We start from the raw sequence: 20,601 nt of genomic DNA on the forward strand, positions 1-20,601 counted from the left end.
AAAAGCCAAAAATGGCAACCAGCTGGTGGCACTAGAAGGAGTCAGGGGATGACCAAAGTCAGTAGAACTCATCCTCTGGAAACCCTGAATGTCTGTGCAAATGGCAGTGGATGGCACTCCAGGTAATCCATCCAATAGTTGTTAAGATATTTCCATCTGGAAAAAAGTAGTGATCAACTGACATTGACTAATGACTGACCAGATGTGAAATGTGAGATAAGAAATTTAAAAAATGACTTAGTGAATCTGACACCACAAGGAAAAGGAGTGATTGCTGATTTGTCAGCCCAATAAAACTGCATATTTATAGGGTACAATAAACACTGGTGCTTACTTGGGTTGTTGCACAAGTATCTTTAAGGACTCAGCCCAAATAGAGTTGAGCCTGGCATGCCAAACAATGTTGTTTAGTTGGTAGCAATCAATTGGATCAAGGAAATATACGGTATAAAGTGTCGACGATGTTTAAAACAAATACTTTAAAAAAGAACAAGAGTTGCACCAAAGCATTAAAATACCCCTGCTGTCCATGGGTTTACATTGTTTTACAGTGTTGTGCTCCCGTTTCAGAATACCAGAGTGCTGTTCAACATCCGCGTGGTGGGAGGATCAGCATTTTACAGCTACCTGTCACCTCAGGATGGGCGGCCACTCTACCACCCTGCTGTCGACAGGTGAGGGTGTCGAAAATACACAACACATTGGGTTAACTCTTGTTGAGGACTGACGTCACGCACACACTCAGCTGATCAGCATGAGCTGGCTCTTATGGTCTCTAAACACATCCATATAAGTCCTGTGACATGCTGCTGTTTTGGATGTGTTAAATGATTTTTCCCTCCATCATCAGAGCTCACCATACAGATAACTGGCATTTTAACTTCTATTGGTTCTGCACAGTTTTGGGGTGTTGATTGTGCTCCCTGCTGAATCCCTGCCTAATCCCGAATCCTTAGCTGCAGTTTTGGGAAGTACCCACAGTTGCAGAGCTAAATAAAAGCAAATAACCATTCATAAAATAAAATGTCCTTTATCCTCTGATTCAAGTTTACCTGACAGGAATAACTTTGGACACATTTCTAGAGTAGATATACAGTAAATACTACTTCCATGTATTTACTGGCAAGAAGAACCTTTCTGCAGGTGTGAACACAGTCAAAAGTGACTGTTACCGTTTTGGCCTGACTGGCTTTCTGCACACTACATTCTCCTATTATTAGACTAGAGGATTATTAGATTATTCTAAATGTGTTCTTTTGTTGTGGAATTACTGGTATGATGCTCATATATTTCAACACTGAAATGACACAATGTTCCCACAAGCTAATTCAAATTTGATCTAATGTAATCAATTTTAATGCAATTTAAATCTGCTCCAATCTAATCTAATAACGTGTTTGTTGAGAACTACAGGCAGGCAGCCGGTTTCTGAAGACATTTCAACATAAAAACACGTTACACACTAGTATGACTATTAGAGTTGTTAAAGTCCATCATTTTCTGTTGATTGGCTTCAGAACATCTGCATAGACAGTGTCAATGTTTGATTTTTCATCTTCTTTTTATTATATATATCATTCCAACTGTAAATGTTAGACATGATTTTACAGCAGCGATTGAAATGTGCAGACATTTTTTCACTTTTCATAAATGCATGTCTGAAGCCTTTCACTTGCACGAGTGAATTGCTGTTTCTAAGGGGTATTTTGGCAGCGTCTTGAAAGGACTTCCATTTGTGTAGTCACTAAGAACAGCTCATTCATTCGATGAATGGTGCTGATGGGGGCAAATGCCTTAGAAATCTTTTGAAATGCAAATGTGCAGCACACTGTATCCTAGAAACTAATGTAATGATAGTGTTTGAACTCTAATGATTCAGAAATATGCTCTATCTTCAAATCAACCCACATCAAACAGTACAAGAATGTACCAGTGCAAGTGTTTTAGTGTACTTTGTTCACTACTTTCAGCCTCCGTAAACTGTCTGTGTCTGTGTGATGTCATATACATTACTGTGTTTCTTATACAGGCCATATGACGAATGTGTATTTACAAATTGACTTGTTACATCTCGCTTTTTTTTTAGCCATGGTCGGTCCTCTACTTTGGTCCTGACTGAAATATCTCTACAACTATTAGATGGATTGCCATGAATTTTGCACAGACATTCATGGTGTCCAAAGAATGAATCCTACTAACTTTGGTGATCCCCTGACTTTTAATTTAGCAAACACCAGGTTGACATTTGTGGGTTTAAGTGAAATGTTTTAACAAGATTAGATTCCCGCTCTTTCACTTTGCATCAACAGTTTTCTTTGAAAGTGTCTTTGAAGTGCTGCTTGCAAAATTTAACTTGAGCTTTGGTAGTTGTACATTCCCTAATTTTGTTAGTGCCAAATAGCAGCCAAAAATCTGAGAAGTTTAATCTTAATGAGCATGGACGTTCTTTCTTGAAACTGGAAACAGTAGTTTGACAAAATCTCACAATTAGATCTCATGAAGATCGTGAGATGTGGTTGAGAACTCCGGAAAAAGCTAGTAAGTAGACGTTGAGTTAAGATTATTTTATTTTGTTGATTATTTTTCATACTTGATGTTTTGAGAGTTTACCTTTATAATGTAACTCATAATGGATTTGTCTTCCTAAAACATCCTCAACTAAATCCCTAAGACAATCCCACATAGTGTCTTTTTCACACACACACACACACACACACGCACGCACGCACGCACGCACGCACGCACGCACGCACGCACACGGGTGCTCGCAAACTAAGACACAAGCAAATATCATCCAATGTTGCCTAATGATGCTAATCCAAAGTGTAATTTCTCTCCATCTGTGCCCAAGTATCAAGCACTCATGCTTTTTTAAGTAGTGTGGTAATGCTAACACCTAGTGGTGAAAAAGCATCAATACAAATGCATTCAAAATGATTCAAATAAAGTTGCTGGTACAGTAAATTTACTGTAAATGTCTCTCAACTTGAAAGTGCAGTAAATTTTGGCCTTATGTCTTTAAGAGCTCTGAAACTCTGCAGCTCAGGAGGACCTCCACACGTGAAGCTCATCATTGAGTGGGAGCACAGAATCAAAGACTGGTCAGTACCTTTTATATTACCACCACCAGCTTACTCTAGCATTTTGCTCTATTAACCTGACATCAATCTACTTTCTGCATGTTTGTCTCACCCTTTGTGTCCTGGACCACAGCCTTTTCGGTAACATTCAGGAGGAAGTGGTGAAAGATGCTGAGAGTGTGAGAAATCAGCAGCAGCACCACGTCCACCAGTACAGCTGCACCTTGGATGAGTGCTTCCAGCTCTACACCAAAGAGGAACAGGTAGTCTGTAGTTATTATAGTTATTATAGAGATCTGCTACCTGCCACAACCATTTATCAGCCATTTGCCGTGACCCTGAGCCTCCTGAATCCCTACCTAATCAACTCTTTTAATATGCTGTGGGTATGCAGTAAATTCCTTATCTGAACCATTAATTACTATGTGGAAAATATGATGTTAATCCTGTTCTTAATGTGTTTCAGAATAAATTGGTAATAGCAGTTGTGCTGTGACTAACGCTACAAAATGACCCACAAAACATTCTGCTTCTCATTTTATTTCTCACAATATGAGTTATCATTGTGACAACAGTTTTCCCTTCTGCAACAGCTATTATTATTGATAAAGTATTTTATTTTGGACAACTATGAGCCATATGCTCCATAACAGATTTCTGAACAGGAAAGGTGTTAAATAATTGTAAATGTATGTGTACAATATGCGCAATGGACGTCAAAACGAAAAAAGCATGCAATATATAGTCATGAAATATATAAAATCTTTAGTTAACAGAAGTCTGGACATGTTCCAAATAAATTTGAGTTTTTCTTTAATTTTTTATTTAATTCTTCATTTAATTTAATTTTAAATTAATTTTAAACATTTTAAATTTAAATTTAAATTTTAGATTAATTTAATGTTATGATACGGGTAAAATAGACCATAAATATGCAAAGATTTGAGTTTGAGTGATAAAACTATTCATGAAATTTGAAACATGTGGTGTCAAAGCAATAAGGTGTTATCTGCAGTTAAGTCCATATCACTGTTTTTGTGCCGATTGTGTGTTTTGCTGTTGTTGTGACCTTATGTCACCACACAGTGGAGCACAGCAACAACAGGACCTGCAGACATGAGGGCAACACTGCTGTCATGCTGTACTCAGCCCAGACGGGCAAATGTTTCTCAGGATGAGCCAACTAATCATCATTTCAGTGTAAATGAGCAAACTTTAGCTGCTAATAGAGCCTTTAGTTGGTCATAAGGGCGGGTGATAAACCGAACCATAAGTTAGCAATTATACTTTGTGTGTCTTTGTCTGTTTGTGTCCTTCATTGTTTTCAGTTAATTAGGCATTTTTATTTTTAGCATTCTCCCCCTTAAAGGTGTTTTTTTAAGAATTCTGGACTTTGCAAATAATAAGGTCAACCATTGATATTGCCATCACAATTTTAGTATTTCTCTCACGACTTGTAAATGAGATATCAGAAGGAAATCTGTCACATTTTACCTCAGTATTGAGAAGTGTTATTCTGTATATCTATGCCATAAAAGACAAAATAACACTATTATCGTATCTCTTTTCCTATTTTTTCCCTATGGTTGAGTACAGAAGTCACCTGCATTCCCACACACACACACACACACACACACACACACACACACACACACACACACACACACACACACACACACACACACACACACAAACACACACACACACACACACACAAAACACACACACACACACAAAATATGGTAAAATACCCACTCACTGTGGATACATGATATTACGTATATCTCACTTGCGATTCACAGATGATGTCCCTGATAGAAGAAACAGGATGTTCACCAAGAACGGGAAAATCTTCAGCACTTCACTCTAAACTTTAATTGAATGACCTTGATATGACTCATTGCTGCCCAGTATTCAAGGTGGTAATCAGAGGGAGGCGGGAAAAGTAAACATAAGCAGTATTCATGGCAACAGCTTCAAAATGTACTTCCTGTTCCAAATTAAGCTGATTAAGTCCTCTGCAAAGGGACTGTGAATTTCCGAGGTTTAGTCACATTTAATTTCCAAGAGTATGAAAAAAATAATATATATAATATAATAAAAACAAAGGAGATTAAGCTTCTGATTTATTAGGAAGAGGTGGAATAGAAGGGTGGTTTTCCAAGCTCTGAGTTTGATAAAGATCTATGTTGTCTCCTTTTCTTATTATTTCTCACTCTCTTCCTCACTCCCCCACCAGCTTGCCCCAGATGATGCCTGGAAGTGCCCGCACTGTAAGCAGCTGCAGCAGGGCATGGTGAAGATGAACCTATGGACGCTGCCAGACATACTGATCCTGCACCTGAAGCGCTTCAGGCAGGTGGGAGAGCGGAGGAACAAGCTCACCACGCTCGTGCATTTCCCCCTGGTGGGCCTGGACATGACACCTCACATGGTGAACCGCAACCATGGCACCCATCAGCTCCCTCTCCAGCCTGGGTGGAAGCTGTCCCGACGACCTGACCTGGCTCCTCCTGACTTCCTGTATGATCTGTATGCTGTGTGCAACCACCATGGAGGAATGCACGGCGGACATTACACAGGTCTGAATAATTTCTGAGGAGCGACCTATACTAATGATAATAAGGATAATAATATTAACTTTATTAATATAGCAATGTTCAAAAGATAGAGAGTGCTTTAATGTAAAAGCAAAGAATAAGTGAATAAAGTCCAAAATATGAAAGGTAAAATCAAAATGAAGTAATTACAACAAATTACATCAAATTCCAGCAGTTAAAACAAAGCGATAAGATAAAAAATTAGTTTTAAGAAGAGATTTAAAAGCGGAGACTGAGTTTGTACTGTCACTCTTAGATACAATGTGAGATTTTGGAACCACTGGGAGGGCACTGTCACAGTACCTCAAGCAAAAAACAGGCTCATAGGGAAGATCACAGATATTAGCAAGCAACTCTAAAACTGACAAGTAACTAGTAAGGGCAGCAAGGATTAGTCTGATTTGGTTGCTTCTCTTAGAATGTGTTAAAAGCCTGGCAGCAGTGTTTTGTATCAGCTGTAATCTAAAGAGCGTTACAATAGCAAAAAAATTAAAAAAAACAAAAGTATGGATGATCTCCTGTAGACATGCCAACAAAACAGGACTGAACCACTTTACTCACCTGAAAATGAAAAGAATACTCATAAAATGATGCCCAGATTACAGATCTCTTTTTTAACATTAGATACAGCACTCAGACTAGATGCAAGAGTGTTATTATTGCAAGTGCTGAGGCTTATAAGGGCCATTATTATGATACCTTGTTTTGAAATCATTCAACTGCAGGACATTTTTAGACAACTGGTTCTTAATTTCAGCAAGACAGGACATAACAAATGACACATCGCTGGTACCAAGATTTAATGGGACATACAGCAAATCATCTACATAGCAGTGATAATCTATGTATGATTTGCACCATGGGTAGCATGTAGGTGGTGAATTTAAAGCGACCCATGGTAGACCCCTGGGCCACCGCACAAAAGAGATACATTTTAAAAAGTCTCCTCTCCTCTTATAGGTCATTTTCTGTCATTTACTTAAATCACATGGGTAGTTCATCTCTTTCCTTTGTTACTGTGATTATAGCCTTCTGTAGGAACTCGGTTGATGGCCAGTGGTACAGCTATGATGACAGCAGTGCTGAGCCGGTTCCAGAGGGGGATGTGTGCACACGTGGAGCCTACATCCTCTTCTATCAGAGAAGAAACACCATCCCCCCCTGGTCTGCCAGTTCCTCAGTCAATGGTTAGTCCTTTCAAATTCTCTGTAGCAGCTTGTTATGCTGAGTACAGTCAGGTGGAATCTGCATTACATCCTACTTACAAAATACAGAACTAACAGAAGGAAGGTCGGATTATCGTTACAACTCACACACCCATTATTTACATATCACCCTACAAAAATCTGTTTTTTTTTCTCCTTAATTTCAGTCTGCCAAAATTATTTGATGCACTGCTTCTCAACAACATCAGTATGCATTTTCAATGTGATTTCAGTTATTTTTTTAGCCAATAAATGAAGGTTCTTAGTGGTTGTAGAGAAAGGCTATTGCCATCAAAGGTTTCCATTTCCTGAGAAGCATTCATCTTCATGGTTTCAGCATAATAAGGGTATTCACAGATTGGTGGGCCACCTGATGATTTTGCAGTGTGAATGCAGGATTGTTTCCTCAGTGTGACTTTTGCGGGGGCAATAGATGTAGCTTTGAGAGGGCTTCTTTCTCCTGGTGTGCATGTTTATTATTGCCGTGTTTGAATAAATTAATACACAAAAAACTAGCTCTATTCTCTTCTATTCTTCTTTTGCAGGTTCTACCAGCTCATCCACCTCTGACCATTGGCTGGTCCGGCTGACGGGGGGCAGTAAAAGGGGCAGCATGGTGTCAGGAGGACCCATCCCTGGACCCCCAGGACCCATACAGGCCCCAGATTCCCCTGAGCTGCCAGTGTTTGGAGATGAACCCACTAAAACAGTAGAAAAAAGTAGGTATCTGGAGTAGTGTGTGTAGCATGTTTTAATTGTCTTGACACCACTGCACACAGGAAACACAAAGTGTTCTGTATAAGCCAAGCAGGTGTTTTATAGTTATAATCCTTAAGGCTTCAGTCCTGGTTGATTTGGCGACACTTGTTGTTACCTTGGTAACAGCAAGTGTGGTTCAGTACTACAGCAAACACTCATTGAGCAACTACTTTGTCAGAAATACAACAAGTTAGGAAGGAAAGAGAACATAGCATAATGCAAGTTTCACATAAAGATGTATAGTATTAATAAGAATAATAGTAATAATAATAAGACTAATAATAATGTCTTATTATTAGTGGGTGGTTGAGCAGGATCGTGGTGGCAGTATCCAGACTCCCCAGCTCTGGAGGAAATAATACCTGCATAGAGCGACAGGAGGAGAGAGGAGAGAGAAGAGAAAGCAGAAAACTACGGGAGAGAGAAGTGGCCAGGTTAGCAACAAGGATTGATGGGATAAGAATACGGGATAGATGGAGAGGTAGAGGAGGAGAGAGGAGCTCAGTGCATCATGGGAAGTCCACTAGCAGTCTAGGCCTATAGCAGCATAACTAGGGGATGGTTTAAGCAAAGCCTGAGCGAGCCCTAACTATAAGCTTTATCAAAAAGGAAGGTTTTGAGCCAACTTAAACGTAGAGAGGGTGTCTGCCTCCCAAACTGGAAGATGGTTTCACAGTATAGGAGCCTGTTAGGTGAAGGCTCTGCTCCCATTCTACTTTGGGAGATTCTAGGAATCACAAGTCACAAGCCTGCATTTTGGGAGCACAGTGTTCTAGTGGGGTCATAGCATATGTTGAGCTCTTTAAAATATGATGGTGCCTGACCATTAAGGGCTTTGTAGGCGAGGAGGAGGATTTTAAATTCTATTGTGGATTTTACAGGTACCCATTACAGAGAAGCTGACACGGGAGAAATACAACCTTTTTTCCTTGTTCCTGATGGTACTTGGACTGCATAATTTTGGATCAATTTAAGGCTTTTCACAGGGTTATTGGGACATCCTGAAAATAAAGCATTACAATAGTCCAGCCAAGAAGTAACAAAAGCATGGACTAGTTTTTCTGCATAATTTTGAGACAGGATATGCCTGATTCTTGCAATGGTACGTAGGTTAAAAAAAAGGCAGTCCTTCTATGTGGGAGTGAAAGGACAAATCCATATCAAAGATAAGAGTTATATACAGTGTTTCTGAGATGTTTGGGGACAAGTACAATAACTTCAGTTTTGTCTGAGTTTAATAGCAGAAAACAGCTGGTCATCCAGGTCTTTCTGTCCTTAAGGCGCACTTGAAGTTTAGCCTACTGATTGGAACTGACTGAAATCGTACCTACTCTATAATCAATTGGTCGCAGGGAAAAAGAACTCTGTGAGTTATCTTTAGATTAACTATATTGGCCACAGTGCATTGAGTACACTCAAATGCACTGTGGCCATTGAGTACACTCAGTGCACAGGTACAGCTAGTCTGTCCCTTCCACCACCGCAGTAGATAATGGAAGACTTAATCCTGGAAGACTATTGATGTAGCACTTTTTTCTTTAAGAAAGTAACACCAGCTATTGTTTGACCAATGAGAATTTACAATGAAAACTTATGGAGTGTTTCCTAATAATATTGCCTAAAGGAACCATATATAAGTTGAATAGAACTGGTCCAAGCACAGAACTTCGTGGAACTCTGTGTCTAACTTTTGCATACATGCAGGATTCATCGTTAATATGTACAAACTGAAATTGATCTGATAAATAGGACCCAAACCAGCTTAGAGCAGTTCTTTTAATGCCAATTAAATGTTAAAGTGTCTGTAATAGGACGTGATGGTCAATAGTGTCAAATGCAGCACTAAGATCTGACAAGACAAGTACAGAGACAAGTCGTTTGTCCGATGCAATTGGAAAGTCATTTGTAACTTTCACCAGTGCTGTTTCTGATCTATGATGCACTCTAAATCCTGACTGAAAATCCTCAAATAAACTAATATTATGTAGAAAGTCACACAACTGATTGGCAACTGCTTTCTCAAGGATCTTAGGGAGGAAGGGAAGGTTAGATATAGGTCTAGAGTCGGCTAAAACACCTGGATCAAGAGTAGGCTTTTTGAGAACAGGTTTAATTACAGCTACTTTAAAGGACTGTAGTACATAACCAGTTAATAGAGACATATTGATTATATCTAGTAAAGAAGTGCTAACTAAGGGTTAAACTCTATTAAGTAGCCTACTTGAGATGGGGTCTAAGAGACAGTTTGATGGTTTAGATGAAGAAATAATTGAAGTTAGTTAGTGAAGGTCTATAGGAGAAATACAGCCTAAATATACTGTATATCAGGGTTTATAGCTGTTTCTAAGGCTTCTGTGTTTGAAGATTACTAGTGTATCTCTTTACAGTCCGGCCAAACAAACTTACGTTGTTTTAATAAAGAAGTCAATCATAATAATCGTAACCTCGATCTAATATTATGCTGCAAATGGTGCAAGTTTCCACACAACAGCAGGGCACAGTAAAGTTGGTTACTTTGCAGGGGACTGTGAGGTGGGCATACTGTAACCTGCAGCTGTTTGTCTCCATCACTTCCTGCAATGTATAAAAATGATCTGTTGTCAAATGCAGAAAATTAAAGTTGTTTTATAGACCTATTTGTGAAGTTTTGCACTAATCTCTATGACGAATACATTGCGCTTTCTGTGACCGTTTCACAATAAAAGCTGCCATGTTCACCAATTGAATGCTTTTAATGTAAAGAAGGAGCAGTAGGAAATGTTTGGTCAGCATGAGCAGTCACTTACTGTATGTGTCACATATCATGTCTTTTCCTACAGATGAGTTTGAAGCCAAGCCATTTGTCCGTGGGACCCATGTTAGGAGTGTTAGCATGAGATCACCAACTAAGCCCAAGGAGACTCTGAGCAAAGTTCTGCCACTGCGCTGGTCCTTCGGCTCCAAGGACCGCATTAAACACCCAACTCAGACCCGGCCTGGAGAGCTGGTGGAGTACCTGGAGTCTGGGCGCCGGCCACGATGTACCAAAGACTCTATCATCACACTGGTGGCCACCCCACCACTAAGGATTGCCCAGGGAAGAGCCTTTGACTTAGGACAGGACTGCAGCTCACCTAGTGGCAGCAGCCTTAGTTGTACAGACAGACCCAGCTCTGACACTTGTTACTCCCCCAAAGTACCAGAGGGACAGAGCAGACCTTGCGTGGAGAGAAATATCAGCCAGGGACTCAGTAACAGCAGCAACCTTAAAGCCAGAGATGATAGTTCTCTGAGGCACAGGTCATCTAAGAGAGCGAGGCAGGAACAGGGCAGGACCCTCGACCTCCAGCTGCAGAGAGGAGCCATTCTAGGGGGTCATATCAGCCACAGTGCACCTCCAAGCAGAGACTCCACTCTGAGAAGAACCAAGGTCCAGACAGGGATGACTTCCAGGGCACAAAGAGACTTTTTACAGATGGTCATTCAACCTGAGAACAGGAGGGGGCAGAGGGGACAGGAGGGTTGCAGCCAGGACAGCCTCTTGTCTTTTTTCAAACCTGGTTTCATGAAGAAAGACATTCCTAGGTCATCAATCAGGGGGCAAAATGGGCGTATGGACGGCCATGGACAACTCGAGAAGATGGCAAGCAGTAATTTGGCCAAACTGTCCCTTTCCAATGGGACGCTGACCACAGTAGCACTCGAAGAGAGGAAAGCCAGTGTTATCCCCAGCTGTGACACCCATAACTGCAAAGTACAATTGGTGAACGGAGAGGCTGGGAATCATGACCCTGTAGACATACAGCGTGCTCACAGCTCCAGCAACATCCAGACAAAGCTCGATTTGACATTTCGCAGGTGTGCCTCCTTGCAGAGGAATGGCGAAATAGTGGCCCCTCCAGCCCACCGCATCCTGCTGTCAGACAAGCCCAGCTACGCCACTCTGCAGCGTACACGATACAGTACCACCTCCCTGGGTAGGCGCAGACCTGTCCCTGAGGACTGTTTTTGAACCTGCAGTGAATGCTTAGCTAGATTACTATGCTAGATACGGAATTGTAGGACCTGTTGTTGCTTTTTCTGTTTGGCTGGTGTCAAGCACAAATATAAGCAAATTAAAGCATAAGGTTGAGATTTTTCTTCGGGAGTGAACAAGTATATGAGCAAGGAACGTTAACTGGTAAATAGAAAAATAATGATGATGTAGACATGATTTGATTGGGAAGCTACCCTGCTGCTTTAATAAGTAATGCAGTAGCTGAAATTGTGGTATGAGTTCAGTTGTACAAAATAAGTGGAAGACCTCGAGCTAAATGCAGCCCTAAGTTTTCAATAATCAGTAAGTGTAGACCTAAGTCTCTTTTATTGTTATCATTAGTATCAATCATAATGATTACTTCAGTGACTGGTTACCATGTGACTGATTTGCTTTGTTTTTGTTTTGTTGTTTTTTCATTGTAAGTGCCTCTGTGACAGCCCAGAATGACATTTGAAAACTCGAACCTCTCTTCTGATCTCTACGCTCGGCACACAGAGAAGCTCCCAGCAGGAAACATCGCTGGAAAGAAAGTATATCTTCTCTCTCTCCATCATAGTACTGTTATAAGTTCTTACCTATGTGTGTCTTAAACTAAATCTATGCAGAGCTGAATTTACTGAGGACAGAAACTGCTGTAATGTGATTTTGTTTTTTCCTCGTTTTTTTTACAAAGCAGTCTTCTGTTAATATATAGTTTTATTTTGGAGTTTATGATCCATATTTGAAAAGCAGATAGTCATTTGGTGACTTTGCATGATTAAGCCCATTATACATAGACTTCATAAAACCAACATCTGTTTGTAAGGTAGGAAGTGAACCTAAAAACCTGGTTGGTTAAATTGGTATACACTAGAATCTTTTCAGCATATACAGTCTAGAGATAATGGGCTAAAACATGTAAAATAGTTCTTAAACATTGCAAAAATTACTAGCACCTGCACTGTAAATTGGATTCTATAACAACATGCATCATTGTTTTGTCATGTATGATCATTTTCCTGTTATATTGCCAATGCACTTTTTTTTTTTAAATAAAAGTTTCCACATGTTGCTACATTACCAGAGCTAACATGCTGAGTTACATTACTAATTTAAAAGCAGTTAGACTGTACCAAAATTGGCAAAAAGCAGGATTGACAAATGCGTGTTGCATGACCTACAAATAAAAACAAGATTTACAAATGTAAATGATGATTTGTGGGTAATTTATGGTGTTCACAAATGCTTTGTCCAATCCACAAACAAATACTAAACAATTTGAACAAATCTAAAAAAAAAAAAAAATTTATAAACAAATACAACTTTTTATTTTAAAACTTTAGTATATTTACATGGAATATTCCAGTGTCATGTGGCTTTGACTTTGGCAAATTCAAATTCACTGACTCTACTGTTTCTGTCACATCCATAGACTATATATAAAGCTGTATGGGTAGCTCCAGGTAGGTGGTGGAGTTCTTCTGCTGGGACAACAGTCTGACCAGGCAAGTAAGACATGGCAGGACATCCAGGTGGATCATCCTGTGCAGTGAGTATAAGTTGAGCGATCAGTTTTAATCAAAACATGCATGATTTGCATTATGAACTAACATTATAAGCTCAATGTTTAATTTTAGTTACGTCTTCTAGTTAGATGCCCCATTTAGTTTTATATACAGTTTATGAATGTGACAAAAACAGTCAGGGAATGTGAAGTTAAAGCCACACAACACTGGAATATTCCATGTAAAATTAATTAGTCAATTATTGTCTAATCATAGCGTGACAAGTGAATCTTTCTGAAAAAACTCCTTTCCCATTTTGAAATTACACATGAATGCGCTGAAAAACCAGACGTCCAAGTTTTCCACCAGCACTTAAACGCAGCATACATTTGTGGATCAGGGGCCAAGAGTCTCAAAAATCAAATTCAGACGTTTTGTGCAATCCACACCCACACATTTAACTGAGTAAATAAATGCAAAAGAAGTTATTATTAGATATTTATATACTCAGGAAGCTTTTCAAGGGCAAATTTTATCCAATCAATAAACTTAATCTTGAATATATATATGTAAAATACTGATATTTATTAAAAATGTCAATGTATTTTTTTGTAAAATTGTTCCACATTTTTCAAATTATTCGGTATTTGTGGGTTGGGCAGTTTATTTATGAACATCATAAATTACACAAAAATCACCATACACATTTGTAAATCTTGTTTTTAATTTGCTGATTACGTAACACACATTTGTCACTATTATTGAGACTAATTTCAAAGTTTTTTTGTGTTTCAGGTTGATAAGAAAATTTATCTACATCCTGTTACCAACAGATGAATGAATTGTGGGACGGTTGCAGATGTAACCTCCAAATTAAAATCTTATCCTGATTAGTTTTTTAAATTTTTCACATGTTTACATGGAATTGTGAAAACACCTTCCCCTAAAAACCACTTGTAACTATGGTTTTTGATCAGGTTTGGTCTGTGGAGGGTTGATGAAGATTTTGGCTACATGAGATAAAAACAAGTGGGATTGCTCTGACAGAACAAAATATACCTACTAACTACCCCAGTAGCCTATAGAAGACTCAAAGAGGGATTTTTGTATTTCCACCTCAGCTCCAGTGTGTGTGTGTGTGTGTGTGTGTGTGTGTGTGTGTGTGTGTGTGTGTGTGTGTGACATTGGACTGACATTGGATATGAATTCTTACTGATAAAATGCCAACATTAACTGGACCACACGCAAAGGCAAAGCTCAGTTCGAAGCAGCTTTCTCATTTGGGATTGAACAGAGGATTCACACTGTGCACACACACACACACACTATTATTCTTTCTCTACAACCACAGGGATGTGATGTGTCCTAATGATAATCATGCTCTGTATCATTCACATACACTGTAATAAAGTAACCACCACATATCGTCAGCATATCTAATAAATATTTAATCACTGGCATCAGACATAATCATCGTTCCTGTATCTGCACCTCTTCTGCTTTTTCTGATGAAGGAGGAGGAGGAGCAAAACTCCAAGGGAACAAGTTGATAATAATTTCCTTAATTTCCATTTGATGATTTGTGTCTAATTTTCAGTTGAAAATTTTTGTTAATTTATACGCTGTAGATTTTTCACTTGTGACTATTAGGGAATTGAAAAGTGAGAGTCCAGATTGGTTGCCTATACTGTAACTGTATTCACATCTCATATTGTGTCATTTAACATTACTGTTTAAATACACTCTACCAAAATGAAATTATAGTAAGTGAATGATGTTTCTGAGACATTACTTGGGAAATATGGGTAGATTATATTTTATTATTAACTTTTTTAAAACTCTATATTTTGTACCTGATGTATAATTATGTAATATAAGTACCAGATTAAATTGTATGCTTCAGGTTACTGCATAAAGTCAGATTAATACATATGCTATGTCGGGTTGAACTGGACACAACACAAAAAAGTCCCCGTACTGGACAGTCTGTAACATCTGCTTAATGTACTGCAAGTTTTATGAAATGCAAATTAAACACAGCATTTATCACAAATGAATTTAGTATAGCTGAATGGTTTTCGACAGCCTGGGCGTTTCATCATTCTTATCTCTGGCTCACATCAGGCAGCTATGGAATTTTTTAGGATTCAAGACAGTGTGCTTCTTCTTATTCAACTGAGTGCGCTGCTAAAGTCAAACAACTTACCAGCTGGAATAGCAACATTCCAGAGCTCTGATAAAGACTTTCTTTCCAGTGAAGTGAGGCTAGACTACTGAGAAATTTAAGAGCTTTTTTAAGTGCACCTGCTGCTTGATATGTAACCATGGTGTCAGAATGAAGTGAATAATTGATGTATATGAGAGTGTATTCAATGTCTATGGCAAAGGAAAGTAGTTGTCAAGAGCACTTAACTGGATCTCAAAACTTTTGGAGATGGATCCTTAAGTGTTTCACACCACATATGTTGTTCTGCCACTAATCACCATCAGGGTAACCTTGAAACATTTTTACTGCTACAAGGTTTTCTCAACTCCCACGAAATTTTGCCAGCAGCACTTTCCATCTGCTTACATTATCTTCACTCATTTCCTAAATGGCTGTATCCTAAACCAAGTTCGAGTAGATGTGTGCACATCCACAATACTTTTGGAATACGTGCTGGATTTAAAAAAAAAAACATAACAATCAGTGGCACACAGGAATCACAGATCCCTTTAATTTCATTAGTGACCAACTACAGGTCTTCCTCAAGCAAATATCCACAGGAATGAAATGAGGGATGTATATAGCAAAATCTTTGTCATAATAATCTAATCACATTAATGTTTTGGGATACCCTTAGTACACGGAAAATGAAGAAAACAATATGAATGGACATGCAAGAATCTTGCAGAAATCAGTTCAATCAATAGTTTAAAAAAGACAACAAAATATATCAAAACCTGATTTCATTTTGAAAAGCAGTGTTTCCCTGCCCTCTGTGGAAATGTTTTTTTGCATTTTTATTTAACTTCAAACAGATTTTTTTTACACAAAACATGCTGCTAGGCTGTCATTCTGAGCTAAAATGAGTTAAATTATCTGTAAAAGTTGTAGCCTATTTGCTTATATACTTTTGTGGCAGAGAAGGAAGTGACGCATCTCATGTATAGGAGATAATACTCTCTTCCTATTGGCTTGCAGACCAGGGGTAACCATGGTCTGGGGTCCTGGAGTACACCTGTACATCACTGCAGCGAGTTGAGAAGATAAACCATTGGAGGTCAGCAAAAACAAGATTTTCAGGTTGTGTTAAGTTGCTCTTTAAGAAATGAGGTCACCCACCTTATTATTTAGGTTAATATGACACTAGGGGGAAACAAGACTAATTAAAAGTCATATATACAATATACCAAATATTGATAACTCGTTTCTTTTTTTTCCCGATTCCCCGTAAAATCTTTAAGTCCACATGGCGTGAAAAATAATCTATATGTACAGAATATTTGTTTTATTTAATCCAGTGTTTATATAAACAATTTCTGATACTTTGAATATTTGACATGTTACATTTATTCTTTTTAAAGGTGCTATATGTAAATATTTGCTTTTGCTGTATAGCCAATGTTAGCATTAACAGCTTTTTACTTACCAGTGTAGAAGAAACATTGTGAGTTCAGCATCAAACTTCATTCCTTTACTCACCAAGAGCTGTCTCTAGCAGTGGAAAGCAAAGCCAGTGCTAACTCGTGTTTCTATTTCTATTACTTCTTTTCTTTGCTGCTGAACATGGTTTCTTGCCCTCTGGGCAGCGCAACTTCTTCATCCACATGTTGGACTGAGGGCAGAATGGATGCTACAGTGACTCACGACCACCTCTTGAGGTACAACGAGATATTCTGAGACAGGATGAGCCGGGGCTAGCAGGTTAGCATGCTAACTTCAGTAGACATCTCTACAATATATTACATAAACGTCTTTGACATTCTGTCAAAACTGTTACTTCTTTACATTCTGTTGATAATTTCAGTTAATCTTGTGAATTAAAATACTTACATATAGCACCTTCAATGCCTCTTAGGGTCATCTTAACCTATGTCACCCACCTAATACTAACTTAAATAAACATTAGCGATATTTTTAGTGTATCTTTTGTGACCTGTTAATTTGAAGTTTGTGCAACACTCTCCACACTGTTTGTGAATTATACTTGTTTGCCTATTCTTATTAATGTTTATTTTTTCAATTTCCTTGTAATAAGCATATCCTGACACATATACAGAATGTATATTTGGCTTTTGGCAGACAATGTATCCTAGCCACATCACTGAGCCTGTAGAAGGCTCAGTTTGTTATTTAATAAGACTATAATGTCAGCTATTACATCACTGATTGAGCCTCCAGTCAGGAGGTCTCTCTGCACTTTTTATTAACTTGGTTGCTTTTTTGTAACATACACAAAGGAAGAGTGTTTTTAAAAGAACATCCTTATAATATACTAATTTATGCAGCAAGATGCCTCAAATGTAATTACAATATATATATATATACATATATATATGTGTGTGTGTGTGTGTGTGTGTGTGTGTGTGTGTGTGTGTGTGTGTGTGTGTGTGTGTGTGTGTATATATATATGTTGTTCAACTGTGAACCAACATTAGTTTTGTTGAACTATAAATATGTACAGGCTATTCTTTATTATTATAGTCAGGACAGTGGAAAGTGCTGCTGATCAAATGCAGAATAAAAACTATTTTCATTTCCAGAGAACCTTTCAGAAAAATTTCCTTTAAATGTTTTTTCAGAAGCTAGCACACCCATACAAAATATAATAATCTACATGAAGGAAAATGCTGTTTATCTGAATGTGGACTGGTTGGACAGTGGAAAAAGTAAACTTCTAAATAAAATAGGCTACACTTTGACTCAGCAGTGTAAAAAAGCGTGTCGCTTGTTAATTCCTGAAAGCACATTTCTCCACACTGCAGCCTCGTTTGCTGCTTTTCCTTTCATTCTTTACCGTTTTATTATATCTGATTTCTATCCCATGCTTTTTATCTCCATAATTTGGAATTCACTTTTTCTCAAAACTGACTAAACAGCTCCACGTAACAATCCAAGATTTCAAAGGAAACTGAAGATACCTACAAATTGTTAATAGCACACAATTGTTTCATTGCATTGAGAGGTACACAACAACAATACATGTTAATATATTAACATATTAATTTTAAAGTTAACGTTAATGTTAGCACAGTAGCTATTAAGGTAAACAAATGAGTTTTGTTTAATAGTCCTGCCCACGATCCCTCATAAAACAGCACCTGTCGTTTTAACACCACAGTTTTTGTACGTTCACGAAGGCAGCTTAGCCAGGCTAGCTGTTTCCCCCTGTTTCCAGTCTTTGTGCTAAGCCAAGCTGAATAGCTCCTAGCTACATGTTTACCAAACAGACATGGGAGTGGTGTCAATCTTCTCATTGAACTCTGTGTAAGAGAATAAATAAGCTGTCTGCTTGGTAGTTCGATGTGGTTTGTTATAATTAGAAAGCTTGAAGATAAAACATTTTTAGAAAAACTGTCAAGCTATTCTTTTAAACTTGTTTATTCATGTATATAGACATTTATTCTAAGCAATTTAATACAATCATATCTCAGAGGACTTTGGGCAGGCTATGTAGATGTTCAGCCATTTCCTAAACACCTGTTGCTCCTCAAGATATTGAGGAATGAAAAACTTTTTGTAAATTAAATACATGTGAGCATGTTACATAAAAGAGACAGGAAAACAAGCCAAAACAATACTGCTCTGAAAGCAAAAGAAAGAGTGTTTTGTTGTTTATACTGATGGTCTACCTGGCAGTGATCACTGATTGGAGTTTATCATTTACTCATCTTTGTAACATCCACGCATCATCAGAATTTTGATAGGTAAGGTGATAACATCGTATACACACCTCTTTACTCTGAATATAGTCAGCATGATACAACAGTCATCTGGATGTTTGTGAGAACTGGAGATTGGTACCTTCCTTTTGACCCAATTCATCACCCAATCATTCAAAATCAGAGGGAAGGTGCACACCTATTTGTGTTTCATAATAGAGCCCCTAAGTAATGTTCCAACATCTCTTTCAATCATGGGATGACGTTCTGCAAGTATCTAAACCATCATATTAAATGCCACAATTGTAACAGTTTATTGTTTTTTACATTTTAAAAGAGATTTATGATGTTATGTACACATATAACACTTTTATATGAAAATACATCCCGAAAGGTGAATTTCTCTGCTTTTTTTCCCATTATTTTGGCTTGACAATGATGGCTGATGGGTAATGACATGACAGTGAGTAACGGGCAACATTGTGCATGTTGTCTGTTTATTGATCATCTGGGATGGGCTCAGACTGAAATTGGCAAATCAGTAGAGAAATCAGCAAAGAACCAATTCCTTGGTTTATGAAGCAGACTGAGGAAAGCTTGCTGCTCTCGTTGCTGGCAAGCTTACTTGAGCTGATGAAAATGAAACACATAATGATGCCTAAAAAACCCCATCATATCCTGAATACTTCATTATGTAAACCAAATTAGTGAAAATGGTAAACTGAGGGTCATGCGTCAACAACTTACGGAAGACAAACTATGTGCATATACAATGAATGTTCAAAAGTTTCAAAATAGTGATCAATTGAATCCATATACAAGTAATTATACCTTATTGATTTCTTTTATTAAATCTTTACCAACCAACAAGGAAGAGAAACGGAGGAGTTACAGATTTATATGTATGTATATATATCTAATGTATTTAGTTGTTTTGCATGTCTCTGTAGTCACTATGTGTTTCTTTGTGGTTGTTTTGCGTCTCTTTTTTGTCATTTTATGTCCAGGGTTGAGAGTAAATAATTAACCTTGCTATTTCAGTATTTTCGGCTAGGGGGTTATCGTTATGATTAAGGAATTATCATGTAAATGCTTTATAATCCTGGAATTATTCCAGCCCTCCATTCTTTTCAGGATAATTGGACATACTTTAATTCCTACCATCTGACATTTTGGTAAACAGTAAGTCTTAATACTGTGAAAAGCTGAAGAAAAAAAAGAAAAAGCTTTGCTTTCACCCTCTGATGTCATGGTTTTGAGTGTCAGTCTGCTCATTCATCCTTTCCTTCATTCCATCCAGTTGTTTGTGCATTCATGTTCTAATTCTGCTGTCATTTCTGACCCTGCCAATTCAACCTGCCTGCCTTTCCCACCAGCAGTAACACTTGACCTGCTTCTCCCTCCCCACTCACCTGCTCACCTGTTCCCCATTCCCTCATTAGCTCCCTAGTTTATATTCCGGTCCATTTCCACTTGCTCTCTGCCAGGTTGTCTTTGTATCGTGTCCCTTAGCTTTCCGGTTCTCTGTTCTTTGTCTGCCTATTATGATCCTGATGATGTTTTTGACCTTGCCTGTGTTTTTTGGATTTT

General features: G+C 38.2%; 1 protein-coding gene across 2 annotated transcripts in view; it reads left to right on the top strand.

Annotated features, from left to right (window-relative positions):
• The window catches only part of usp43b (ubiquitin specific peptidase 43b), a 75,447-nt gene that overhangs the window by 52,371 nt on the left and 2,475 nt on the right, over nucleotides 1–20,601 (top strand). Inside the window, exons 9-17 of one of the 2 annotated variants that reach the window (XM_040123723.1) lie at nucleotides 571–674; nucleotides 3,024–3,101; nucleotides 3,214–3,343; nucleotides 5,320–5,662; nucleotides 6,709–6,867; nucleotides 7,431–7,604; nucleotides 10,464–11,600; nucleotides 12,086–16,409; nucleotides 16,939–17,053. In XM_040123723.1, coding sequence (XP_039979657.1) covers nucleotides 571–674; nucleotides 3,024–3,101; nucleotides 3,214–3,343; nucleotides 5,320–5,662; nucleotides 6,709–6,867; nucleotides 7,431–7,604; nucleotides 10,464–11,600; nucleotides 12,086–12,096 — 2,136 coding nt within the window. In that variant the 3' untranslated portion in view covers nucleotides 12,097–16,409; nucleotides 16,939–17,053. Of the gene's footprint in view, nucleotides 1–570; nucleotides 675–3,023; nucleotides 3,102–3,213; nucleotides 3,344–5,319; nucleotides 5,663–6,708; nucleotides 6,868–7,430; nucleotides 7,605–10,463; nucleotides 11,636–12,085; nucleotides 16,410–16,938; nucleotides 17,054–20,601 lie in introns of those variants that run through there. The other variant, XM_040123722.1, reaches the window with a different exon arrangement.

The sequence above is a fragment of the Xiphias gladius genome, chromosome 3 (assembly GCF_016859285.1).
Source record: "Xiphias gladius isolate SHS-SW01 ecotype Sanya breed wild chromosome 3, ASM1685928v1, whole genome shotgun sequence".
In the NCBI taxonomy this organism is placed as follows: Eukaryota; Metazoa; Chordata; class Actinopteri; order Istiophoriformes; family Xiphiidae; genus Xiphias; species Xiphias gladius.